Here is a 26,013-nt window from a genome sequence, read left to right on the forward strand (position 1 = left end):
AACTAAAAGGGGAAATGTTATTTTTTCATTGGTGTTATAGGGAATAAAGCAAAAAAAAAGTGGAGAGAGTTTTTTGTTCCTGCCACAGGGAGTTCAGAAATGGAAGGTTGAGGGAAAGGAGCTTTTTTTTTTATAAAAAATTTTAGAGCAACTTTGAAACACTTTTTATTTACATGTTGAAGGCAAACAGACTGTAACCCCACCGACTACTAATGACTAGGCCACGACTACGGTTGCACGTCGCAGGGCTCTGCCACGTCGGCCGTTGAGGACAAAAAACTGTGTGACCACACGATACGAGATGCATCACAAAACGGTTTATACGCAGGCACATGAACAGCGACGCATTCCCTTCCCTTCACTTTGCTCTGTGCTTTTTTTTTTTTTTGGGGGGGGGACCAACAAAACGAGAAATACTAACGCGTAGTGTTACAAACAGAGCTATAATTGGTTACGACGTCTCGCCGTTAAAAAAAAGGCGGCACACTCGGGAAGACGGAATATTCCTTCTTCGTCCTACGTGGGCAGAGCCACCTGCGATCCTTCTCACATTGGAAGACAGAATTCTGCCTGCCCCACTAAAACTTAAAAAGCATTAAAATCCTCTTAGTTAAAATCGAGTCGAGGAAAACAAACCCATGCTGCCTACGTGATAGGATAAAATAAATAAATGCGAGACAAACAACAGGGGTGGTGAAAACCCGAGAGAGCGACTTTCCGATCGTGCGCCCTTCCGCATTTTTTTTCGTGTAACGATGCCTTACGTGTCTCATCGTGTACTGGATAGATACATGCGTATATATTTATATATATGTAGAGCCGTCGCACCAAACGTAGTAATCTGGTGCAGTACCTTTGTCCCATTACGTTACTCGAGTATGGCATCTGCAAAACTAAAGCGATACGTCGGTTCCGACCGACACAGGATAAGTACGACTGCCAGGTCCATAGTCTAAATATATATATATATATATATATGTGTGTGTGGTCAAACTCATAAATAAAACGTTTTAAGAACAAACGGACCGAAAGCGCTGCACAGGGCCAACAATTTCGTTGCAACAATTGTCGCGAACAACAATCAGAAATGGAGTCACTCCAAAACATTACACGACGCTGATTATCTTATCCCACACGAGACGGATCTCGAAATCCTTTTCGAAAACGCCCGACGTCACACTAAATCGTCAATGATTCCGTTGTCTCAGCGTTGATATTACCCGACGCGTAATATAACAAAGACAGTGTTCCAAAACGAGGAACAAAAAAAAGGAACTTTGTGTCAGGTGGTGATCCACATCATGTACACGTCTGCAGATGTCCGTAGATATGTACAAACGGACTCTCTGTGGCGCTCACGTGCACAAGCGCCTCCGACGAGTTCTTTCCTTTCAGCCTTCGCTGTCGGTGACGTATGCTACTTGTAACACTCCTAGTGGGAAGTAGGCAGGTCTTCAAAAAGGCCATGGCTAACCCTCACTACTCCAGGCACCTGACGCGACCCGTGCCCGCTTCGCTTGGTTTGGAGTTGGTGGCCGGACGATGTGTTCACCTCCTCCTGCGTGAATGTGCAACATGATTGTGTCACTGCACGGGTAGGGAGAGGCCAGTCAGAAGAAAGTTACAAGGAATGCGGAAGAGATCGCTTGCAACGACTTACAGTGGTACCCATCAAGAACTTGCAGTGTTGTCAATTCTCACCAAGTTCTTGCTATATATGCAGGAACAGAAGTTAAACACATGCACGGAAAGTCGTACAAAAAATGCTCGCAGAAGACAACTTATGCAAGCTCTCTGGACAAGAATGCATTAAAATCGACAAAAAGGGCCAGTGCAGGGCAACACTTTGAATGGATGACACAAAATGCGGCAATGAACTGACAAACACTTTAACTTTAAACTTTAACCTAACACTAAGACTTTATTACTCAACTCTAGCTGCCTATATCTGGTTTTCCCATTCCCAAACAACTTCTTTCCACCTTTTTGATTGCTTTGGTTATTTTCTTTTGTTGTTTAGGATTATGCAGTCAGTCCTTCCCGATGTGGCCCCTTCGAGATAAACTGCTATATATCAGAGGATAGACTGATGGGTTGCTGATGCATCAAAATCACTTGCTCTTTTAAAAAATCTTTACAGCCTCCTGATATAGCGATGCTCCAACTTTCTTGTGCTCTCAAAATTTGGTTCGCACCCTTTACGTGCCTTAAGATGTTCTCTCAATTTACCAATTTACCTGTTTTTTTTTTGTATTTTTTTGCTAGCGTTATGTCCTTTTAACCGACAGTTCACACGCCTTTTCCGCACCGCAAAGGAATGGTGTAAACCACCTTAACTTTACAATCAATATATTTCTTTTCACGTTTAATTCCGCATTCTTCTGGCTTTTGTTTATTGACCGCATCTACCATTTCCCTTAACCCGGTACTTTTCTTAAAAACCACATCTACATCAAATCATCCTACTAACTTCTTCAACCTATGCAGTGCTTGATGAACATACGGAATTACTCCTACCTTCTTACTTTTCCCTTCCATCTGTCCCTTCCATTTTTCCTTCTTTAAGATTTTTTTATCAGCCTTTTTGCTATATATCGTTAATTAGGTCCCTTGGATACCCTGCGCCTTCCAGTCTTTTTACTTGTTTTTTCACAGCTTTACCCCATTTTATGCTGGCACGGCCTTTTTATTGCACGACTGATCACACATTGGATCACTGAGATTTTTTTACCACTTTATATTGACATTACCAAATAATGACAACAGAATACTGAAAGGCAAAAGCAAGGTAGCGTAATGGTGTTGCATGTAGCATTATCTTTGTTTGAGGAGGTGGAAAGCTGTGGTGACACAGCAATATCTATCTTCACAATATGGTGAAATTCACTAGGTTGGGGAAAGGAGGATATTAGTGTCATCATCATCATCTATACTTCTCAATATCTTTACATCTCCTCAAACTAACGTTACGCTCAACAATGCCATTCGTTGCTTTCCATCTCAGAAGCACAATTTCCTTTTATTCTGCATCGCTTTAGAACATCAGACACATGTGCTCACCTCAGTTGGTCTGGTAGGTGGTGAGGAGGGCCGCATCAACCGGTTCCATGCAGGAGGGACACGTGAAGGAACGCATCAGCCAGTCATCGATGCAGTCCGTGTGGTAGATGTGCATGCAGGGCAGGAACCGTACCGCGTCGCCCACAGAGAACTCTCCCATGCAGATGACGCACCTGCGTGATGGCACACACAAGTCAGCCATTTTTCTGCCACACACGTCGGCCATTTTTCTGCCACAATCGCCGCGACTCTTTCGCTTACTCCCTGTTCTTCTTGCTGCCATCGTAAAGACCCGTTGGAAGGTGCTGGATGAGACCGATGCGCTGAGCGATTATTACTTGTTCTTCCTCCGTCAGCTGACAGGCGGGACGACTCACGTTGGGGGATGGGTAGTACACGGGCATTGATACTGTCTCCTGATTTGAAAGATTAGTATCTTGTGAGTATTTGTTGCCACTCAAAATTACTCTGTGTAAACCAAACATTGACCGGTTCGTGCCAAGGAATGTGTGCTCACGCCATGAACCTCTAATTATGCAATGCAGGGATTTGAAAACACTGTTAGCATTCGTACAATGCAACCAGGAGGAATGTAATGAGAGATGCACCTTTTCGTTATTCGTTTTGTGCTAAGGGTCTGCAGGTGTACCTTAATTATACAAAGTTATAGAGAAAGCAGTGGCATGTTCTCAATTGCAAGGTATAGTTTTTTTTCCCCCTACTAGGAATGCACTCAGTCTGTTGCCAACTACTGAGATGTGCAACATCATTTGAGGCATGATGCAGGACCAACTATCAAACGGTAGCAAATAACTGCGGCACAAGCTGACACGCATTAGAAGAATTTCGTCGACGTAAATTTATTAGAATTGCTATTATTTTTTTAGGCATGTCCGCATTCGAATGCTGGACCCTCGTTACAAAGAGGCCCGCCAGGGGTGCCACTACAATCCATCCATCCATCCATGCAAAGAACCAACGTCCTGCTTAAGCTTTCGCAAGAAAGTTTGGTGGTTCTTTTGATGGTGAAATTATGCTGGTATTATCATTTTGGTTCTTGCATAGCCACAGCAAGACGAAGCCAACCGAAAATAAGCACATTGAGTAGAATGGGGCATAGCTCCCACGTCTGATGCAATTAGCTACGAGGCAGACGACCATCATAAACCTACGCGCAGACGGAGTTTATGTAGATTGCTCTTTTCCGACGTTGCCAAAAACAGCCTACTCCACAGTCCAACGATCGCTACGCAGGAGACCCGTCTTGCTTATCCCGTCTGCGATTTTTAGACGGCCAACGGAGCATTTTAAACGAGGGTATCCAGCAGCAGCTGCTCCAGTTTACGAATCACGAAAGTTGCACCTGGGCCTCCACGCACCTTTGTTTTTCAATGTCAGACATTATATTTAACAATAACCACTAGCTCGACACTGATTGTGCCAGATGCGATAACGCCTGCTATCGCTATCGCAGAATCGTCCGCGAAAAACGATACAACAGCGAGCTGTCTGGGCAAACATGCTGCGTCATTACTTCCTTATCGTAGGAGACATGGACAGTGTTATGCATAACAAAGAATGCGAGACTAAAAAAACGTCAGCATTTCCTTCGCCACGGAATGCAAGAGGAAGACAAAAACGCATGAAACATGTCTTCTCGATCGTCTGGTTCAAATTGCGAAGACGACAACAGAGGATTTAGATGTTGAACTTTGTACAGCAGTTGAAATTGTAGAAGGGGGAAAAGACAAAGAACAATGAAGTTGACAGACACATTCTGGCATCTAACGCTGCGAAAGCGACAACGAAATGATTTCTGTTATTGATAGAAAGAGATATTGAACGCCATTAGTTGCCATTAGTCGCGGTTGCAGCTCACCTGGTAAGGTGGAGGGGGCCCTAGCTGATCAGCTGATGAGTCTCTTGCCCCTTGATTATCTCGAAGTAGTGAGATGTCATCAGAGGACATCGATTTTAAACAATTTCCCATGGTTGCTTATGACTCAGAGAACGACACGCGAGCCACTGGAGAGTGCAGAAGTCATCTCAACTTGAAAAACCATGTCCTTGTGGCTAAGTTGACGTCGAAATCAAAACACGTATCAGTCGGTAGGCCTAACAATCCGAGTTGTCATTACGTCGTGCTCATCTAACATCACATATCCACGGACTTTTTTGCACGTCTTTCGTTGGGAATTGCGCGACTGTACGGATGATGTTCAGGACGATGCATCACAAACACACAATTTTGAGATATCCCCTCTCATGCCAGGGAGACAAATATCAGCACTCTTTCCCGCAAGGTCTTGGATTACCTTTGTCTGCTAGAAATCGGCCAGATCATATGACATTTTATGTTTTTATTATTCCACGTTTTTCAAATAATTATTGACGTACAGCGGAATTTTTCTCCACAAATTTTCAACTCTGGAACAAATGAAGCCGATAATATTTTTAAAGAAGTTGTCGAATACGAAAGTAATGGCGTTTAAATCTACCTACTCGCAGGCGGCACCTATTAATAGCTTAATAGCGCGAAATTACTGAAATTATTGTGAAAACGATCCTAGAAGGTTCTATACAGTCACATACACCTGTTTCATTTTTTCATTATGCGTCACTGAATTAGTGAGATACGTTTCAATCACGAAGCAACCAGACTTGCTATAGTAGCAGACGACGCTCAAGTTGCGACTCGCGAGTGCACAGTCACGGTTTGTCAACGTTTTAAAACATTAGGCAGTATGAATCGATCACATTTTCGTCCCACTCGACAGAGGTCGCACACTTCTTTGCAAACTACCCTGCCCTACGCAAGTACCTCTAGACCGAATGTTCCGTATCGGCCACCGGGCCCACCATCGCCAGCTCCTCGTCTAGGAATACTAAAGCCACCCAAACCGCAGTTATTACAGAATATCCAGAATATTCCTAAACCACCGCTCCCAGTATGGTCGGCACCAGTAGCGCCTCTGCCCCCACCCAGCACTTCGAGGGTGACTTTTGCAGACTCTATTGCTATACCCAGTACCCCAGTTATATGTGCCACTCAGTGGGGTGACGCCGACGCCAGCGGTCTCTTCAACAAGAACCAAGTGATATCAACCAGTGGCCCAAGTCAAGTGCGTTCTATGGAAGGGGTGACAGAGTTATTTGGAATCCTGGACTCCGGAATGACAGCTTATCGTCAGGGAACAGCGAAGCATTTCACGGTACGACATGAACGATTCAGCATCAACTGCATCTTTTACCAAATGGACAGAAGCCCGACGCCTCTGCAGAAAGGCCAGTGGATCCGATGTGTCGGAATGATGAACGGAGTCGGCCAATTCCTCGTAGTATCCGTTCGCCTCGCGACGGAGCAAGAAAAACGCTTCATGAACGGATTTCTGAACGTCCAGGAACTCGCTTCTGCTGCTAGCATGTAGTCGTTTTATGTTACAAGTAATTTTTTTTTATTGGTGCGTGCAATGACAAACACTGCCGATGAGTACCTTCGCCACATGTTGAGCTCGGAAAGAAAAAGCGACGTAAAAGGGGCGGGGTCTTGTGTCGTACCTCATCAACCCAGGATGTAACAGTCTCTGCCACTTTTATTTCTTCTGTGGCACGCGTACACAAGAACCGGGCACACGATTATCGTTAAAATGAAGCACGAAACAATGGAATTCTTGCACGGACGACATGACACAAAGTTGCGACTAACGTAAAAGATTGAGGGAGCCATAGTTGGGGCCCCGCACGATGGAACATATGTTTCCGGGCAGTTCCTACTGAGGAGAGAGAGCGCACCTTATCAAAATAAGGCCATTCATAAATAGACACCACCTATGATACCCATAAGATACTCGAAGGGAAAAAAACTGTCCTTTCGCGACCACGATTCTCGGAGAGTGCACTCTGCAGGGGGCGCCACTTCGGTCTACCTGAAATGAAGGGACAAAGTTGTCATTCGCTGATGGGACGTAAAAAGCGTGGGGAACACCTACCTAGTCGCTTTCCTCGGTGTCATCATCATCGCTGATGTATCTTTTCACTTGCCTACTTTTTCTCTTTTTTGTTCTTTCCTGAAATGTCAATTGACACTGTGTACCTCTTCAACTGAAGTAAACATTTGCTAACTAATGCAAGATCTCCAGATCAATCTACATCGCTATCCACACCAAAGTCGGAGGTTTTAGAGACCCCTACCTCGGGGGGAGGTTCGCTCGATGGCCCTGCACCGTCCAGGTCGGAGTCCTGGTCGTCGGGTCCAAGCGCCAAGTCACCGTCCTTTTCTATGCGCTCGCGGGCGCTGGTGAATACTGACTGCAGCACAATGGAATCCTCGTAGATGAGCGACCCTTCCACGTTGTACGTCTGTGCGTTGATGCACAATAGCATGAAGTCGTCCTCCAGGTCGTCCAGAGTGCGGTAACGGTGTTCGCGGATGCGTGCCTTCAAGCGAAGCTTCGTGTTAGCTCATTGCGAATTTATTTTTGAGGAGTTAAGTACACGTGTGCGCATCAACCGGGAGCGCATTTAAAATATTGCAAATACGATATCATGTTCACATCGCATCAAGCACATACCTTGATTTTCTTAAGATCAACAGGCTTCTTTATGACCTCGTAGTAGTCTGGAAGCTCGCGCTTCGATGGCAGCTGCATGAACGCCTCGCTCAGCACACGGCCGTCGCTGCGGAACGCATCCAAAGAGCAACGTTATCTTCCGCAACAAATCGAAAAAAAAAAAAAAGAGAAGACCTCACCTATCCCTATAGTTGATGACGATGTCGATGAGTTTTCGCATCTGCTTCGTGAGGCTGGGTGGATTCGGCGATGCCTTTTCGACGGGCGGTCTTCCGCGACGCTTCTTGGACACCGGCTCGTCTTCCACCGGGGCCTGCTTGCCCGACTTACGCTTGCGTTCGCCGTTGCCGCTTCCACTGTTGCTGCTGCTTCCTCCTACGTTTGACTTGCGCGAGCGTTTCCTCGTCTCCATCTCATCCAAGTTTCCATCTTCGATAGCCTGCACCAGAAAACAAAATCACGTGTGACCGGCACTTATCGAAAAAAGCCTCAGTGTAAAGTGCGAGACGATCGGTACGCACCCGAAGCCACTCCTTGTCGGTAAGCGCGTCGGAGTAGTCCACTTCTTTTCTTTGTCGATTTCCCCGACCAAATATCTTGTCTTCCTCCTCTTCATTGGTAAGGCGTTCCACCTGTTGAGTGATTTGAATTTTATTGCTTCGTTAAGCGTTGACTATGCCAGAAAGACTGCTATCCAATATGCTATTTGGATGGCGAAAATGGTAATTGGGGCTGTGCAAATAGTTACATAACCATTGCACTACAACCAGCTGTGTAGATAAATGCATACTGATCTTCATATGAAGCAGGATTCACTTTTATTTTATAACCTTTCTGGTGGCATTTCTAGGCTCACACGTGCAGCTTCGGAGCTGTTATAGAATATATTTAGGGCCTGACTTTTTCGGGTTTTATTTTTGGCCAAATTCGGGGGGTAAATATCGGGTGATATTTTTCGTTTGAAAATTCGGGTGTATTCGGGTTAAATCCCGTTGCGGCATATTCTGTCGTCAGGAATTTGGGTGATTTTTTTTTGTTTAATAAAAATTTGCCTTAACATGGAACTAATGTTTAGCAATGTTATCAAACTTTATTTTAATGCACGTTTATGAGTGTGCCACGCGACCCGGACGTTTTCGGGTAGATTCGGGTTAAACCCGAATTTTACAGATTTCGTTCGGGGGGTAAATATCGGGCGGATACGGGTTTAACCCTAAAAAGTCAGGCCCTAAATATATTCCGTTCGAAAGAGACATTCCTTCGGTTCCAAATTCAAATATTGAAACCCACACTTGATTCGCAATTATCCCAAATCCTAAAATTCACGCGGCTCTAATAATAATGATTATTCTAACGAGAGTCAAACCGGAAAAAATCTGCTGCAACGTCTCACCTCAGCATCATCCTTGAGCAGCCATTTGGGCAGCTCATCCTCTTCCATGAGCCTCGGCTTTCGTTTGACGCTTCGAGCTTCTTCTCGTCGTCGGTCAATGTCCATTTTCTACGTACAAAAAAAAAAATAAAAATAAAAAACGGACGTGAAATTTCCTTGCATCCACTGCCGGGACGGACACGCAAACGTAACCGTACTAATGGATACCTGAAACAAGTCCAGCTCTTCCTCGTTGCGAGCGATCATCTCGTTGATGGTCTCGTCGTCCGGAACTTCGTTCTCTTCCTGGAAGACAAACACCGACTACCCATTCAATTGTGGTGCCCTTATCACGGACGCAATCAGGGACGGATCGTGATCGGGCTTTAAATTTCCCCGCATACGGTAGCAGACGGATTACGGAAAAAAAAAGTCCTAATAATACGGCAGTCTAAAAAAAGTCTGGCGATCAATAAATTAAACTTTATTTCGCCTCAACTGGACTAAAGAGGTCTGTAATTGCGCCCCGGTGCATGTGGTGGCTGCGTGTGATGATATGCGTTCGCGATATCATATGTCATATGATAACGCATCAAAAGCTGGTGAACAGCGACAGTGACAAACAGAAACTCAACACTAGCGTCCTGCACGGCGCTGACACCTAAAGCCGCAACACGCGCTCACCGCCACCGTGGAGTCACCTAGTGGTACGGCTCTGAAGTTTCAGAGCAGTTTCGCCCGTCTCGCCTAGGATTCCAATTATACCAATACAAGAGCACAATCCAAAATGGCGGTTTCGAAGTTGTTGCCGTACGCTGAAAATGGACTTATTGGTGCGTGTACGACAGCATTTTAGTCCGGAAAATCGGGCTTTTGTACTTCAATCTGACCCAAAAAAAAAAGAAAAAAAAATTTTGCAAAAATGTATTATTCCTATGGCAAAGGTCATGGTTCTCTGTGCGAGTCCAAAAAATCTGTGTCCAAAAAATGAGTCTGCGACTCACAAAAATTTGTGCCTTCCCGTTCTACGATCCATCCCCGATTTCACCTGCACCTTCCCTCGCCCGTAAGGAACAAGGCTGGGACACACCTCTTCGTCGTTTTCATCCTGCGTCAGGATGGCCTGCAGGAACTGCTTCCTCTCCGTTCCCGTCGACTTCTGGTCAAACATTCCGGCCTGGATGACCTTCTCGTCCAGGTTGAGCTTGTACTTCGCTGCAGCGAGGATGCGCTCTTCCACAGAATTTACCGTGACCAGCCGCAAGACTCTCACTTCGTTCTTCTGCCCGATACGATGGGCTCTGTCTTGCGCTTGCAAGTCCTGCGGGCGCAAAGGGTCGTATTATTCCGCAGTAATTCGACACGTTATATTATGGCACAACGATGCACGCGTTTGACATGGAATGTAAGAAACCACCGAGACAGTAATTAAATGATGTCATCTTTGTTTCTACTCAGACACTTCACGTTATTTCTAACCCGATTCGGGAGCGATGAACGCAAGAACCAACGTACGTGATGCAGAACATACTAGTTCGCAGCAATTCCAATCAATTTACGTGAACTTCGAAATGAATCGTAAAAGTCAGTTGTATTATCTCAAATTGGGTCAGTACGCTCTGCAGTTACACAGACCCCATCTTGCATTGCAACAAAGTGAAACACACACCATCGGGAATGTTGTAAATTAATGTAAAGCATATACAAATGGAAAAAGAAATATCAATAAATATTGAAAAATAAATATCAATAGAACACTAAGAAATGGCAAAAACTGGGACACGTACCTGATGCGGATTCCAATCAGAGTCGAAAATGATGACTGTGTCAGCGGCCTGCAGGTTGAGACCCAAGCCACCTGCGCGTGTACTCAGGAGGAAAATGAAGTAGGGCGAGTCCTTGGCGTTGAACATTTCTAACAGCTGACCACGATCCTCTGCCTTAGTCGTACCGTCCAGACGCAGGTATCTGTAACCTGCATCCGCAAGGCAACGAGGGTTAGATGCACGTTCCGCGGCGCTTACCGCGGCATGCCGCACCTCTGTACGTTAGGTAATCCTCCATGATGGTCATCAACGTCGTCATCTGGCAGAAAAGCAGCACACGATGCTGCTTGGTGCGCAATTTAGGCAGGATGCGGTCGAGAAGTTCAAACTTGCCCGAGACTCGGTACAGGTCGGGTCTACATAATGGGGGGGAAAGGGAGGTTTGACCAGACCGTAAAATTTGCGGGCGAATCAAATCGTATTTACAGCTAACAGTGCTCACCCTTGGACCACGCCGCCGCTGCAGCCGATGTGTTCCGCGTACGCCTCTTCAATGTGTTGAAACATGAAGGGATGGTTGCAGATCTTCCGCAGTTGCATGATGGTGTTCATCAATGTCTTGGTACCCCCTTTACCCTAGATGGTAGCGAGGCACATACACTGGCTTAGGAACACCTTACCCTCGGGAACAAAAAATACCACGGGCACAAACACGCGTTACGCTATTTTTACGCATATTCTCCACAACCAAGTCAGTCTCCAAGCCAAAGCAGTCCAACAGAACCCAACCTTTTTGTCTTTCTCCGAGCCATCTGTCAGCAGCACTCCTTTGCTCTGCATGTGCCTGTAGAGCAATCTCTGCAACGCAGACATGTCGCATTTCACGACATATTCCACCTGAAACGCAACATTCACATTAGACAAAATAAAATAAAATAAAACTTGAGAGACGTTCTACGTGTACATGTGTAATGCTTTGTAATGAGACACGACTAAGGTACCTTTTCGGGCAGCTGCGACTCCACTTCCTTCTTTAGACGTCGAAGCAAGAACGGACGCAGGACTTTGTGCAGACGACGGATAATCAGGATCGTTTCTTCCTCGTTCAGTTCCACCTAAGTGGACCAGTGCAGCGAACACGTTTCAGCATGACAGAGAAAACACACTGGACAGCATAATGAAAACAAAGATGTATATATATATATATGTACCTTTTCACCAGTTGTGGCAAAAGGAGCATTGAACCACTGCTCGAATGTGTTGCAGCTCTTGAAGATGCTCGGAAGTAGAAAGTTGAGCAGTGCCCAGAGCTCAGGCAGTTTATTCTGTGAAACAACAGTGAAAACACACTGAAAATAACTCGTAACGTGCCACATTAGGAGGAGGAACTAGCAAATCACATACTGTCACTGACCAATACATCGGGCTATTTGGACTTAGCAATTTTTCGGACAAAACTGTTGGCACCATCAAATGCCCAATAGAACCAATGTATTTTAGTGTCCAATAATTTGGACCGTTCCTCGGAAGGTGTGCTCGATTATTCATACTCGTCTAGCTTCAAACCTGCATGGTTTTTAGGACTTATTGTCTCCTGAGCACCGGAAATACAGCAGCAACAACGTGCTTTCACGCACGGTATTTCGAACCGTGTTGTGCAACGAAGGTCATTCCTGACATGATGTATGCGCAGAAGCACGTGTGTGGGAAGGCGGAGTGTGCATTGCACGCGACTTCGACTCTCTTCGAATCACCAGCGGTAGAGTATCGGTAGAGGCGACTCAAATTCACTGACAATCAAGACAAACATGACGTAGCCGTTAGACGCTTCAGCAGTGTTGGCATTGTTTAGCATCAACCTCTTCTTCAGCACCGACAACATAGCAAAGGGCGAAAGGTAAAAACAACAGTGACGAGGATGTTGATGATGCACCCCCGTCCACAGCGGCAATCCTTGCTGCAGTGATTACGCTGATGAACGCATACAAAGACAGTATACTGCACTCGCTGAAATTCGCAGAGACGCGTTGTTGCGGATTCGCGCTGCGGAGCAGACACGTATAGATACTTTTTTTTAAAAGACACTTTCAATGCTCTGAGTGAAGGCTTTCGAATTTAAGTGAATCTATAAAATTGACTAAAAATTTGGACTGACTTCGTGGGTCCTAGAAGTACGAAAAATCCGTTGGGGACCGTAATTAAAAAACTTTAGAATCACTCACGATAAACAGACAAACACGGTTGAGCACTGACCTGAAGCGGAGTTCCCGTTAGGAGCAGACGATGAGGAGCGCTGTAGTGTGTGTTTAAAATCTGGGTCAGTTTGCAATGATGGTTCTTCATTCGATGACCTTCATCAATTATCATATACTTCCAGCGAATCTGAAACCAAACGGAAAGGAATTCATTAAAGGCTGCCGGAAATTCCCCAGGCGTTTTCAAGCTGCATCGTGGCAGCTTTTTTGTCTGGGACCACCGCCATCTCTTGATGGAAACGGAAAAAAATAAAAATAAAAATTTTAAAAAATTATCGTCGTGACCAAAACGCCTCACCTTCGCCAATACGGCCTTGTCCTTGATGACGTACTCGTAAGTCGTGATGAGCACGTTGAACTTGCTGCTGCGCAGCTGTTGGGCGACCTGACGTCGTACATTGGGCGATCCTTTGTAGGACACCTTGATGACCGATGGTGCCCAGCGGTCAAATTCCAACATCCAATTGGATAAAGTCCTGCAGAGGAGGATTTGAAGGTTAACCGCTCGTCAGAACCTCCGCAGCGCGCCTCTTCCGCGGCACTCACGAGAGAGGAACGATGATGAGGTAAGGCCCATTGATCCTCTTCTTCTCCATGAGGTAGGTGATGACCGCTATGGTCTGGATGGTCTTTCCGAGACCCATCTCATCCGCGAGGATCCCGTTGAGGTTGTTGTTGTAGAGCGACACCAGCCACTCGAGACCCTTCACTTGGTACTCCTTGAGGGACCCGTTGACCATGAGCGAGGACTGTTCCTTCACTTCTTCTCTGATGGCGTGGGCAATGTTGTAATAGTTCTGGTAGCCGCCTGCTTTGTTGTATTCGTCGTCTTCCGCCACGGCTGACCTGGGGCGGAGGCGATTCAGTCGGAGGTTATTTTAATAGCCCTTTTGCTATTTTTACTACCTTTCTTGTAATCAGTTTTCCAGTTTGTTAGTGAGACAGTAGATTGATTTGAAACGCTTCGATTTTTTGGGCGCAAAATACTGGCAGAGCCAAACACCTCATAGAGCCAATGCATCTCCACTTGCAGTATTATTTTCAACCATTTCTTTTAAAAGAACAGCTCAATTTTATTATACACATTTCCTTTCAGACTGCATTATCTCCCAAATGATGTAGGCACTGCGGAAACCAAGCTCAATGTTTCAGACAGTTTCACTGGACAGACAGACTCGGATATTTCCGGAAGTAGTGATGCACTCATGCGCGAGGAAGTTGAGCTCATACACACAGACTACAGCACCTCGAATGTGTTCCAACATTATTTCTAAGTACAGGAAATAACGGTAGTTAAATGTGACAATGGCTCCCACGCTTCTTAGGTCTCAAGTTTTATGGCTACCAGAAGTCATAAAAATGGGTCGTGTGACTGCATTTTTCGTACGTTCAATAATATGCTAGATTAGAAAAATAAATCAGGAGTAAAGAACAGGACATCCTATTACGCCACTTAGATATAATAATGCCCACTTGCACACCACACCATTTTAAATAATTAGCACCAAAATACGGCGAGTTTGCCAAAAATATGCGTCTCACAAATGATGTCAGGCCATTTATACATGCTTTTGTGTTGGTGCGCTTAGTTATCGCTAGCATTTGCTATAGTGGTCCATCATCCTTTTAACCTCACGAATCCTCTGTCAGGGGACACTGTCGGATATAGCGGTCACCCGTGGGACTCTGCGATGATCTCCAAGTCAGATCAAAGCGGTGTTGGGTGTACTCACTGAATGACACTCTTGACGTGATCGTCCGCAGTGTTGGTTTTGTGTTGTGGTGGCAGCGGTGGTGGTGGTGCATGTGTCTCGGCCGGTTCTTCCATCTCCTCCTCGGACTAGAATAAATAAAATACACAGTCGCAGTTTTAGCTCTCATCATCTGCGACAATATCTTGCAGTTAAATTTCACATTAGTACAGCTGGGCTACAGGTATCATGCTGAGAGCATCGGCCATATCTTGCCAAATCTCGGCCAAATCTTTTGAAAAAAAGAATAGAAAAATAACAGAGAAACACTGAGTAATAACAAAGAAGAAAAAAAAAAGGCATTTGCTTCCAACAAACGAACACTACGAAGTGCAAATCCCGGAGTACGGCAATAAAATAAAACTTTGAAGCGCTGTATCTCAACTATACACTACAAGTGGAGCTTCCGGAACAGTTCACGCAATAAAGCATAACTCGAATAACTCGACGACAAAACATGTAAAACACTCACCACTTTCTGTACAAAAAAAAAAAATAAGTAAAGAAAGGCAAAATATTTAATTGACATAAAACTCATCATCAACATAAAACTCAACGAAGCCTTGAAACGTACCTCAGTCGAGTCGTCCGTCTCGCCTTCGTCCTCGTCGTCACTCGCTTCCCTGGGTGCGACCTCATAACTGGAGCAATGACACAAAACTGTTATCAGCATTTCCGTTCAGCCGTTCAGCCAAAGCCGTCGCGGAACGGCATTTACCCGGGATGCATTTCGAGCCAGGCATCCAGCTGGCTGGCCAGCGGAGCATCCTTGCCGTCGATCACCCGCCCGGTTGCCGTCTCTATCACGTTGACGCGGAGGTCGCTGTGCTGCGAGCTCTCGTCCATCATCTGGGAAGAGTGCCCGTTAAGATTTAGACAATTTTGACCAATTTTGCATTCCTTACCCCCTCGACGACCCCTTCGCCTGTGGCCCCTTCACCTCCTTCCCCAGTCCCCAGCTGTTGCTTCTTCTTTTTCTTCTTCTTCTTCGCGCGGAGCTTGCGGCGTTGCTCCGCCTTGTGCTGCTTCACCATGTCCGTGAGGTTCTTGATGTACTCGTCCGTCTGCGACAGCAGGAACGCCAGACGACGGTCTTTCTTCTGGTCGATCAGCTTCCTGTAGCCCTCTTCATCCTCCGCCATGAGCCTGCGCATACGTTCCTTCTCGATGCGCTCCTGCTCTTTCTTCTGCTCCCGTTCCGTGTTGGCGTGGAACGTCGCCACGGCCTTGTTGGCCTTCGCCACCTTGGCCTGCACGGAGCGGTGGAACTCTCGGAAGTCCTTGCCGTGCTGCAGCACGGCCGCCAGGTACTCCTGGTGCTTCTGGCGGCGCTTGCGTTCCTGCTCCAGCTTCTGCTGCTTCTCCAGCTTTTCCGTGAGTCGGGCCTCGCGGAGGCTCTGCCTCTTGCTGCGCTTGTACAGCTTGGGGTTGAGGGAGGTCTCCAGGGTCGTGTCTCGGCGCATGCACTGCACAACTTCGGCACGAAGCTGCGTTGGCAAAGAGCAAAAGGTAAGGTGAGGTAAGAGCAAGAGGTAAGGTGAGGTAAGGTAAGAGGTGTGACCACGACCTACTAAGTTATACCGACCATGTCATAAACGGCAACTCCAACGCAGGAGCATGCAGGTGCCCATTCGCATGATCCGCTAGGGGCGCTACACACCGGCCCGCGATAACCTCCATCATAATTGGATGGTGAAAATTGGAATTTTGAACTGACAGAAGAGGACATACGGCCGTAGCAGACGACAGCGTACAGCTCCCATTAAATACTATGGCAACTCCCATGCAGGAGCCCGTAGCGTAATTTTTCTGCCATTAATTGACACAAGTGAGACATCTGAAGTTTCTGCGGGAATCCCCTACTCTTTAATTTGACGCGATAGTGTTTTCCAGCTTTCAGCAGGCTTTCTTAGCCTGCTGAAAGCTGATGAGTTCTTAGATGAGTAGCACCATCGCTAGCATCCGAATTGCGGCACTGTGGTGGGGTGCAAAAGACATGGTCGTTATAATCTATTACAGTAGAATCTCGACGATACGAATTATTTTACGGTCCCGGACGAAATGCCTATTCTTCCCATGTATTACAGTTCAGATGGTACGAACGCGTTATCTTGTCTTTACGGACGATACGAATGAGCTGAGGGGGCGACAGAGGTCATTCCCGAGAGCACGCCAGTCATGCTTTTGACGGAGGAAGGGAGACTCTCAAGATCCTCACCACAAACTCCTTTACATCATGTTACGCAATTCAAGCAATGACTATCCCTTTGGTGGTGAAGCTACGTGATGTCGCGCTGGTTTAGGAAAAGAGCAACCTGAACACGTCAAGGGAACATATCAGGGCCAACTTCTTGCAACATTAGAAGTCACCATTCCGTAAGTCGGCTTCACCTAACGCCTGCGTGCTTTAGGAGAAGCTTGCTTTACGACACTGTCGCATGACTCCTGGGTGGAAAGGCCGTTTCAATCATCTGGCGAATTTCGCCCAAACAAAGACGTAAAAGCGTTACGACTGACCTTCTTTGCCGTCTATTTTCTTGCCTCAATTTTTATATCTGGTTTCATTCTTTCGATACGAATACTTTCCGTCGTCCCGAGAAATTCGTATCGTCGAGATGCTACTGCAGGTCGTGCTTACGACAAATGGTTAAGTGAATGTGCTTGCCTGTCTCTGGAAGTTGAGTAACCGCAGGGCGCGCAGTTCGATCATGGCCTTGATGCGCAGGTCTTCGGGCAGGTTTGCCGGCAACTTGGAGAGCTCCTCGATGCGGTGGGCGATACGGCTGGTCAGCCTGTTCTCCTTCTCTTTCAAGATTTCTATGGGGTCTATACCCTGCGGTTTGGCCACAGGTGTCACCCTGTTCTGCTTCTGTTGCTGCATCTGTGCACAAACAAGCTCGCTCACCTCAGTGGTTTCCCCCAAGTTTTCAAAACATGCGCAGAGAGCAAACACCGCCGTCTAGACTAAAAAAAGGCCCGAAGAAGTACTCGAAAAAGCCCTTCCACCTTTCAATCACGCATTCAGCAGCCACGATCGGGCCGCCTTTTCAGCCACGTGGACAGTCAGTTGTAGCCACGGCTCGTGTCGTCTGCAGCGACTGGCTCGAGCAGACGACGCCGTGACTCTACGTGCAGTGAAAGGAGGAACGGAGGAGGTATCGACCAGGCCTTTTCCAGTCCAGACGGGGGTTGGTTGGAGACATAATTATCGGCCATAACCGCACAAGTTTCAGTATTATAAATGCTGTACACTTTGCACAATGATTCTCTGTGGCTTATCAAGGATGTATTTCTGCAAGCTTGCCTTGGCCAAGTAAAATGCCCGAAGATCTCGTGGGGTGGCGCTGCCTGCATTGCCCAACTGGTGACATCCCTCCAGTCATATGTCGGAAAGAGAGAGAAAATTGGCACGTCTACCGATACGCTGCTGCGATGACGCCTCTCTGCAGTTAGCCCACTGTTGCCGTTATTGCCGATAACTACGGTGCCCCGTTAAGAATTTTATTCCGCACTTTTAAAAAACAAATTCAGGCATACAGTTTTGTGCTAAATCTACCAGAAGCATCTACGCAGGACCAGCGCTTCCCCTTACCTGCATCATCGAGGGCACGTTGGGAGGTCCTTGCATCCCTCTTGAAGGTGGAACCGCAGATCCCGGTCTAGGACCCGTTGGTGGGGGACCCTGCATTGGTGGGGGCGTGGGAGCCCCTGATGATCCCTGTCCACCCATGGGGCCCCCTACTTGAGGGTGGGGAGGAGGAACCCCTTGCGACGGATGCTGTCCTCCCATCATGCCTGGGGGCCCACTGCTGGTGGGGGGACCATACTGGGGACCTCCACCGTATGGGCCCTGCTGAGAGGGGTGTCCCCCTGGCTGAGGGGAAGGGCGCATCGAAGGCGAGGGGGCACCTGAAATTTTGTTTGAAGGGAAGAGGTAAGGGGGGACGGATAAGGGATAAGTGCCCTCATGAACTGACCGGGTGGCCTATGATACGCCCCCGAAGACCCCTGAGGAACGCCCTGTGGCCCTCCAGACCCCTGTGCAGCCAAGTTGATGTGCTCGGGGACTGGCTGGTTGCGAGCCAGCAGCTTGTAGGCCATGATTTGGGCTCTCAGCTGGTTCAGCTGAGGAGGTGACAGGAGGGAAGGCTTCTGCGGCCCACTGCCCTGAGTGGACGCATTGCCTTCGCCTCCCGATCCATTGTGTCCGTTTGCGGAACTGTAACCTACAACGGTTCAGGTTGTAACTTTGTGACTCCATTCAAACACGTACTAGAGGCACTTCCACATCCTCGAAATATCACAAAAACCCTTAACAAAGGAATCGCTAAAGTACCCTGGCAATTTGGATCAGAAGGCATGTCTGGCCCGGGAGTCCCACCATGGTGCGGGGGTGGGGCCCCCTGATGAGGTCCCATCTGGGGTCCCCCTCCGGGTCCCCCATGTTGACCACCCGCAGGCCCTGGTGGGCCCTGCTGCGTGTAGGGGTGCGGCTGTTGATAAGGCTGACCTCCTGGATAGCCCTGAGGCTGGGGGGGCACGGAGCCCTGAGGTGGACCTCCCTGCTGAGGAGGCATGCCGTAACCTTGATTGCCTGCAACAAGTTGTTATTATGCTACAAATGTAACAAGATTTTTCAGATAAAGTACTACATTTCTTCTACACTGTAAAAAATACAGGTGGCATGGCAGCTGACGAAACTTTATTTAAAGATGTAAAGTGTGCTTGAAAATAATGTAGATATTTTTTAGGCTCCAGATCTGCTTCCAAAAATTAAAAACCAGTTCATCATAAACAGAGTCAATATCATATTCTGTCATGTCTTTGAGCTATCAAAGAAATGCTAAGCGGTCAGCATTTTTTTGCGATTCGTCGAAAGAGTATTGAACCCAATTTTTGCAAGTTTTGTACGATCCTTAAGTATCTAATACGTTCTTCAAGATGTGACCTAGCTTGTAAGCAAGCTTTTACCAAATAGCTGTTAGATTTTTTTTTTTAAAGAGAGAAAGAAAAAGAAAAGATAGAAACTGGGATACCAGATGTCACGTGGGGTGGTGGAGGTTGTCCGTATGCGTGTGGAGGTCCGCTGTCCGGACCCATGGGGACGTGTTGCTGCTGTTGTGGGGTCGGTGGGGGGCCCATGATTGGACTAGGAGTTCCAGAACCTGGCTGAGGGGCTCCGAGGGGACTGGGCTTGCCCCCACGGTTGCTCATGGCTAGCATTTGGGAGTACCGGGGATCGTCCTGCATCCCCTTCTCTTCCATGCTGCCTCGGTATATCTGCAACAATTCTTTGGTCTGTCAAACTACAGGATCGAGTACGTATGGCGCGAATACTGTATCGATGCTGCTGCGAATAGCATCCCCGATATGCCCCGTTCCCCACAACCTCGACACTTCAACATGTTTCTTTTTAAAGAATCGAAAGACAATAAAAACATTTAGCTGAACTCTTTAGATACGAATACGCTTGATGAGGTAGAACAACTGAGACCCCCCATTCAGGGCAACAATGTAAGATGCTTGTTCACAGCTCAGTGGTATTTGGTGTACCCATGCGAGATACTTCACTGCGCGGTACTTTGCCTTTGACGTCAAACGCTGGCTACGAACGAAATACGGCAAAAGAGTAATGCGCGAACAACCCCGAGCAAACTCGTCAATTATGCTGCCGCCTAAACCTAAGCCGGGGCAAGGTAAAGGTACAACGATATTATCCGTTGTTACAAAGAGACAAGGGAAGTTCGTGAGACGAAAACGAATTCCCAGCGACCTACTTGTCAATGAAGTCACCAGAGTTTTAAGTTTGGACGTGCGTCGAGACAGAGATTTTCATAGATTCGTTGCGCCCTGCAACCACAGGCTGCCACAATGGCGTCCCTTGCACTTCTCCTTCTCCGCAATGCACAAAACTTTCCTTGTATTGCCTCAAGCATTATCATGTAATTTCAGTCAGAAACGAGCCTAGAAGTTTATAAATGCTGAAGTAAATGAGTAGTAGTGGTACATTACCCTGTTTTTCTTCTTTCTTTATTTTTTTCTTAAAGCGAAACAGAAACACAAACAAGCAGAAATCCAATATGGCGCCTATCATTGTGCGGCTCATAGGAATCTCGCACTTCGTACTTCGTTTGCGATAACAGACACAATGACACGTGTATGTGCAGTTTTCTAGACAAAAACCACACCCCAAGGTTTTCCTCTGGAATGGCATCTACTTCGATGGAGCGATCTTATAACGTATTGGTCTGCTGCACCGGGAGCGTTGCATCCATCAAGATTCCTCAACTTGTCCAAGAACTACGCGACGTAAAGACAGCCACGCTAAACGTCAGAGTCGTCGCCACTGAAAAGTCCCTGCACTTCTTCGATCGCAGTGAGCTCGGCGACACCGAGTTGTTCCTAGACGAGCAGGAATGGACATCGTGGAAGCAAATCCCGGACCCGGTCCTTCACATCGAACTCCGCCGATGGGCCGATCTGATGGTGATCGCACCTCTGGACGCGAACACGTTGGCCAAAATGGCAGCGGGTATCTGCGATAACCTTTTAACCTGTATAATACGGGCTTGGGACATGAAAAGACCTTTACTCTTTTGCCCAGCTATGAACACATTTATGTGGGAACACCCGTTAACCGGTAGGCACATTCAATCCCTGAAGGAACTCGGGTATCGTGAAGTGCCGTGTGTGAAGAAGAAGCTCGCTTGTGGTGATACTGGATTCGGTGGCATGGCTGCGGTGGGAACCATAGTATCAGCTGTTACGAACGCTCTATTGCCCCCTTGAATTTTCGGTCATATAACTCAAGTAATGCGCCGTCGAACCAGTATTTTATATAGGGTCGTACAACCGCTACATATATATATATCGTCGTTTCTTTACACATTTACAAACTTCTGTATGGGCGGGCAATTTTTCAACTTATAGGCAAATATGAATATTTTTGCGATAGAAGTCTGTCTTCGCAATATCCCTTGCTGGTAACGATAGCAGATGCGCAACTTGTCATTCATAGTAGACGAGAAAGAGGTCGTGGAAGCACTGTGAGTCTTTTGGCAGCCTCGACACTTCGTCGTTGATGTGCTTCACGAAGCGAAGAATACCCTGGTCCCGGTACACCAGTGCCAGCGAATTGGACGCCGGCCCCACCGTCAGCAACTGCAAAAAAAAAAAAAAAAACTGCACATTCCTTACACAATTCTTCCGCGATAATTCCACTACGAGAGTATTACCTCTTCATCCTCGTCCCTAGTAATGTACGTCGTGAATCCGCCGTACTCTTGCTTCCAGTCTGGAGAAAAAGAAAGGTTAAAAAAAAAAAGGATGCTCCCAGTTTTGATCGAGACGCAACGTTTCACCTCCGCAGTTGAAGTAAAGGACGGCGTCGAGCGCGCTCTCTTCCATGTCTTTGTCGTCGTCGTGCGCCAAGGTGTAATTTCCGTGGCTCCACCTGCGGAGGCTGTAGCGGCATCGAGGCCCGTCACCGCCGCTCCCGGCATCGTTGCTGTCTTCCGCGTCGCTGTCCGAGTTGCCGAACGTCGCCAGCTCGTGGAGTTTCAGGCCGGTCAGACTGGAGAGGATGAGAAACATGGCCTCGGAACGGAAGACGCGGAGGCATTCGTCCACGATGGGTGGGAGCTCGCCGTCTGATTCGAATATGTTCCTGTTTGGAAGAATACGTAAATAAATGAGGGAATAAAATCTGATAAATATTTTTGAAAATCAAGGAAAATGAAAACATTTTACAGTCGATCCTCAATTTATGAATGGCTACCGCGGGGAGGTGTTTCCGTTCACAAAGAGTGGGAATTCGTAAATCGAAGGTTCGATAAGGTACGAAGAGTGCGACGTCTGCTAACCTACGATTCGGCGGACCTCTCTTTCTCCACTTCATATCCGAAGCTCTAAGTGCTGCTTCCACGGCCTTACACCTTTCCTCCTGAATAGAAAGGCATTTAGATTTTTTTAAGAATATCTGTTTCATTAGCACCAAGCTCTCAAAAACTAACCTGCAGAAAGTCCTCTAGATGAATCTCGGACTCGTTCTTGAACCTCGTTCGGATCTGCTCGCCAATTTCGTCGATTAGATAAGTCGGATTAATCCACGACCGAAAAACCTCTTCCTGTTTGACGGAAGTAATACAATTAAACACACTCTGTCGAACGTGTGCTTTTCGCGAGTAATACCCGTACCTCGATAGCACAGTGTCCGTACATCAACGGAAGAGGCTCGACGTAAGGTTCGGGACGTTCCACTGGCGGACCGTGGAACCATCCGCCGACGGAGAGACGGACTTTATCTTCGCTCAGTACCTCCGCTACTTGGTGGAACGAGACGGGAGTCACTTCGAAGAAGACGATGGTGTTGGATCGAGGGACGAGCGACGTGACGACGTCCCGAGGTTGTCCGTCGGAATCGGTGTCGAAGAGATCTAAAGTCCCGCCGTCTGCTTTCTCCCAGTTGGGAACAAGGTACAAGATGAACGCGATACGTCGTCCTTCGAGTTCGTCGTCGTGGCACAGTAATGTATCTGGACGTTTGTGGAGAAATTAAGTTACACGACGAAATTTCAGTTGCAATTGACGGTGAATGAAATTAAACGAAACACGTCGAAGCTTGCCAACTCTTACCAGTATGAGTGTATTTGGAGCACGTCAAACTGATTGTCCCGTCCAGTGGGATACCTGTCACCTCTTTGAGCCAGGGATGCAGTTGGGTTGTAAGACACTGTCTGAAGTATTCAAAAAGGTAAACAGCGATGTAGTTTGTCTATTTTAAGTTAGAAAAGTACAGGGTTCCCCCCCACCCGAGATAAAAGTTTTATATTTGTAATAAATTGATCATGAGTTAAAAGGCCTTTTAAGATCTGGACCATATGCTTCAGGCCGTATTAGTACCTTTGAAAGCATTTTATCTCGGGGTGTTTTATGGATACGAACCTGAAGGCTTGTATGTACGGAGTGTCATACTCCTTCAGATCACCTGACTGCAACGTCACAAGACGTGGTAATTACTACATCGTTTCGCTATCACTTGACGCGACCAAGTTTACCTGGTGGAACTTGTACAGGTCATTATTCTTTGGGTGCAGGTCTATGTCAAACAGCTCGTTTTTCAGACCCTCTATTGCATCGGTACTACTCAGAAAATTGTGCAGTGAACATAAAGTGAAGGGCTTGCAGATTAGTTCGGCAACGTTTTCTGTAACGTGAAAAACACTGTTAAACCTTAATTAGTTCGTATCTAACACGCTCTTACCAATATAGCATGGAACCTTGTCAGAAAATGCTTTCGTGAGAGCAGACTTCGTCTGCACCGCGTGAAGCTCCTTATTTATATCTACACATTGCGAAGATCCTTTCAGTCGCTTGAAATTCCCGGGCCTGTCTTCGTTACCAATGAGCTCTTTCTTAAATTTCTTTGAACTACTCATGATAGAACTTCAACGTTTACACAGCGACTACATGGAAGCTACGAAGCTACCGAAGAAACAGACCACGTGCTGCAACAAGCCGGAAGTTTAGCTCATGTGGCGCCCTCATATACAAGATGTTGACTTCCGGTAACTTTTGGCCGGTGTGCAGTTTGATTTTGTGACGATACTTGATACAGTTGTTGTTAAACTCGAAGTTGTAACTGTAACCTCGCACTAGTGATTCGAAGATGGTAAGTTGACGTATAAAATATGATCCAACGGTGAATTTTATCGTTTCTGATCGGGCAAGATGCGGGTGATACCTCGCAAAATAAGCCCACCTTACTTGAGCAGAAACGTATGTGCTACGTTTTGAGTGCGCACCTCAGCTGACAAAAATTATTTCTGAAAGTTGGCGATTGATAATCGTGATAAGGCCCTCGTGACTTCAACCGGTGCTTCTTTTTTACTTAGCTACCTTTATCGCTGCTGAGGACAGCGCAGAATCACCCCATGGTGCGTGGACCATCAATCAGGTAACAAATAATTGCAAACGCCGCAATAACAAAGTATTGTTTCCAGCTGGTAGAGCTTAAAAATGGGGAAACCTACAACGGACACCTGGTCAACTGCGATAACTGGATGAATATAAATCTCAGAGAGGTTATCTGCACATCTAGGGTAAGCTGTCACATTTTTCTTCTTTTGCACCACCTTTTACCTTGGCATACAAATGACGGGTGCAGTTTCTTACCCGCACTTATGCTTTTTAAAAAATTTCAACTTGTAGTCAGACAGTTTTTCTTTCGACACATAAAGGATGGTGACAAATTCTGGCGCATGCCGGAGTGCTACATCCGTGGCAGCACCATCAAATACCTGCGCATCCCCGACGAAGTCATCGACATGGTCAAGGAAGAGGTGCAGATGAAAAGCAGAGGCCGCGGAGACGGTGGGAAACGTGGTGGTGGTCCTGGCGGTCGTGGAGGACGGGGAGCTCCAAGAGGTACCAATCGTGTTACGCCACATCTTTGCGCTTTTCACAGTATTGGGGGTGATTGGAAAGTGAACCCGAGGTGACATCCGATAACATTTTGGGGAGGCTGGTTCATAAGCAGAAATTTTAGTCACTTTTAATCGCCGTGCTGTCTGTGATGTTGCCACACTGGACAAACCATAAAACGAAAAGCGAATATTTGAAACCTGCAAAGTTACATCACATCGGGTCTTTTTTTTTCTGTAATTCCCTTACACCGGGCAAACCGGGGCAAAATTTCTGAACATACTGGGACACACACCATACAGCAAAGGACTATAGTAGTCACGTTTTACCACAGAACGGCCTTGGCGGAGTACCTCCTGTCCCTTCTGTTTATTAGTTGGAGGGCAACATATTGTTTGAAATGTGCTATTGATTTTTCGAAGTATTACTTACGTGCCAGCAACGTGGAGAAAAGGAAAAAAAACACACACACAACGGAAATGTTTAAGGTTCCTTTCTAAGCTTATCCCACAAGTAGGCAGGGTCTTATTGTCTGCACAAGGGACTACATAAACGGGCGATAATGTTTTTCAGGCGGGACCTTTGGTGGCCGTGGTGGCGGAAGAGGCGGACCGGGCCGCGGAGGTCAAGGACGAGGTGGAAGAGGAAGGCCTAATTAACGTTCTCATCGCGATGCAGCAAAGGTGTACATGAAAGCTTGCGGAGTCTTGCGTGCAGCCACCATTTTGTAAATAAACGCCTCATTTCATACTGGTGAGAATTGTAGTTGACAGCTTTCAAAAAAGTACCTTTTGAAATGTTGAATTAGTGTAACAC

General features: G+C 46.8%; 5 protein-coding genes across 7 annotated transcripts; 2 read left to right on the plus strand and 3 right to left on the minus strand.

The window, feature by feature from the left end:
- Positions 1-147: 147 nt before the first annotated feature.
- On the minus strand, positions 148-5,387 carry LOC135390723 (RING finger protein 11-like). The gene is made up of 4 exons (XM_064620568.1): positions 4,940-5,387; positions 3,322-3,476; positions 3,061-3,233; positions 148-1,558 (listed from the first exon to the last, which is right to left on the minus strand). The coding sequence occupies exons 1-3, from the start codon at positions 5,048-5,050 to the stop codon at positions 3,062-3,064; spliced, it is 438 nt and encodes a 145-aa protein (XP_064476638.1). The 5' UTR covers positions 5,051-5,387; the 3' UTR covers positions 148-1,558; position 3,061.
- A 1,248-nt stretch (positions 5,388-6,635) lies between these two features.
- LOC135390716 (transcription activator BRG1-like) lies at positions 6,636-20,661 on the minus strand. Of its 3 annotated transcripts, none has more exons than XM_064620548.1 (29): positions 20,553-20,661; positions 19,812-20,055; positions 19,112-19,369; positions 18,753-19,001; positions 18,368-18,684; positions 18,080-18,148; positions 17,441-17,656; positions 15,681-16,262; positions 15,494-15,624; positions 15,350-15,416; positions 14,758-14,864; positions 13,571-13,870; positions 13,323-13,500; positions 13,023-13,151; positions 11,981-12,094; positions 11,771-11,884; positions 11,559-11,666; positions 11,272-11,405; positions 11,043-11,185; positions 10,791-10,978; positions 10,094-10,324; positions 9,232-9,309; positions 9,025-9,132; positions 8,153-8,263; positions 7,811-8,070; positions 7,632-7,737; positions 7,252-7,497; positions 7,046-7,127; positions 6,636-6,982 (listed from the first exon to the last, which is right to left on the minus strand). In XM_064620548.1, exons 2-28 carry the CDS (start codon positions 20,038-20,040, stop codon positions 7,050-7,052), a joined length of 4,851 nt encoding a protein of 1,616 aa, XP_064476618.1. In that variant the 5' UTR covers positions 20,041-20,055; positions 20,553-20,661; the 3' UTR covers positions 6,636-6,982; positions 7,046-7,049. The 3 variants fall into 3 exon arrangements, with proteins under 3 accessions (XP_064476618.1, XP_064476617.1, XP_064476619.1); XM_064620547.1 differs by having other exon boundaries at positions 9,232-9,327; XM_064620549.1 differs by lacking the exon at positions 18,080-18,148.
- A 188-nt stretch (positions 20,662-20,849) lies between these two features.
- On the plus strand, positions 20,850-23,402 carry LOC135390722 (phosphopantothenoylcysteine decarboxylase-like). The gene has a single exon (XM_064620567.1). The coding sequence runs from the start codon at positions 20,935-20,937 to the stop codon at positions 21,562-21,564; it is 630 nt and encodes a 209-aa protein (XP_064476637.1). The 5' UTR covers positions 20,850-20,934; the 3' UTR covers positions 21,565-23,402.
- On the minus strand, positions 21,590-24,288 carry LOC135390720 (prolyl 3-hydroxylase OGFOD1-like). Its single transcript, XM_064620563.1, has 10 exons — positions 24,038-24,288; positions 23,832-23,980; positions 23,719-23,765; positions 23,410-23,510; positions 22,972-23,309; positions 22,788-22,901; positions 22,638-22,717; positions 22,137-22,441; positions 22,011-22,069; positions 21,590-21,936 (listed from the first exon to the last, which is right to left on the minus strand). Exons 1-10 carry the CDS (start codon positions 24,210-24,212, stop codon positions 21,784-21,786), a joined length of 1,521 nt encoding a protein of 506 aa, XP_064476633.1. The 5' UTR covers positions 24,213-24,288; the 3' UTR covers positions 21,590-21,783.
- A 41-nt stretch (positions 24,289-24,329) lies between these two features.
- On the plus strand, positions 24,330-25,947 carry LOC135390724 (U6 snRNA-associated Sm-like protein LSm4). Its single transcript, XM_064620569.1, has 5 exons — positions 24,330-24,445; positions 24,669-24,710; positions 24,777-24,875; positions 25,014-25,200; positions 25,771-25,947. The coding sequence occupies exons 1-5, from the start codon at positions 24,443-24,445 to the stop codon at positions 25,854-25,856; spliced, it is 417 nt and encodes a 138-aa protein (XP_064476639.1). The 5' UTR covers positions 24,330-24,442; the 3' UTR covers positions 25,857-25,947.
- The last annotated feature ends 66 nt before the right edge of the window (positions 25,948-26,013 follow it).

This window comes from Ornithodoros turicata, chromosome 4 (genome assembly GCF_037126465.1).
Source record: "Ornithodoros turicata isolate Travis chromosome 4, ASM3712646v1, whole genome shotgun sequence".
NCBI lineage: Eukaryota > Metazoa > Arthropoda > Arachnida > Ixodida > Argasidae > Ornithodoros > Ornithodoros turicata.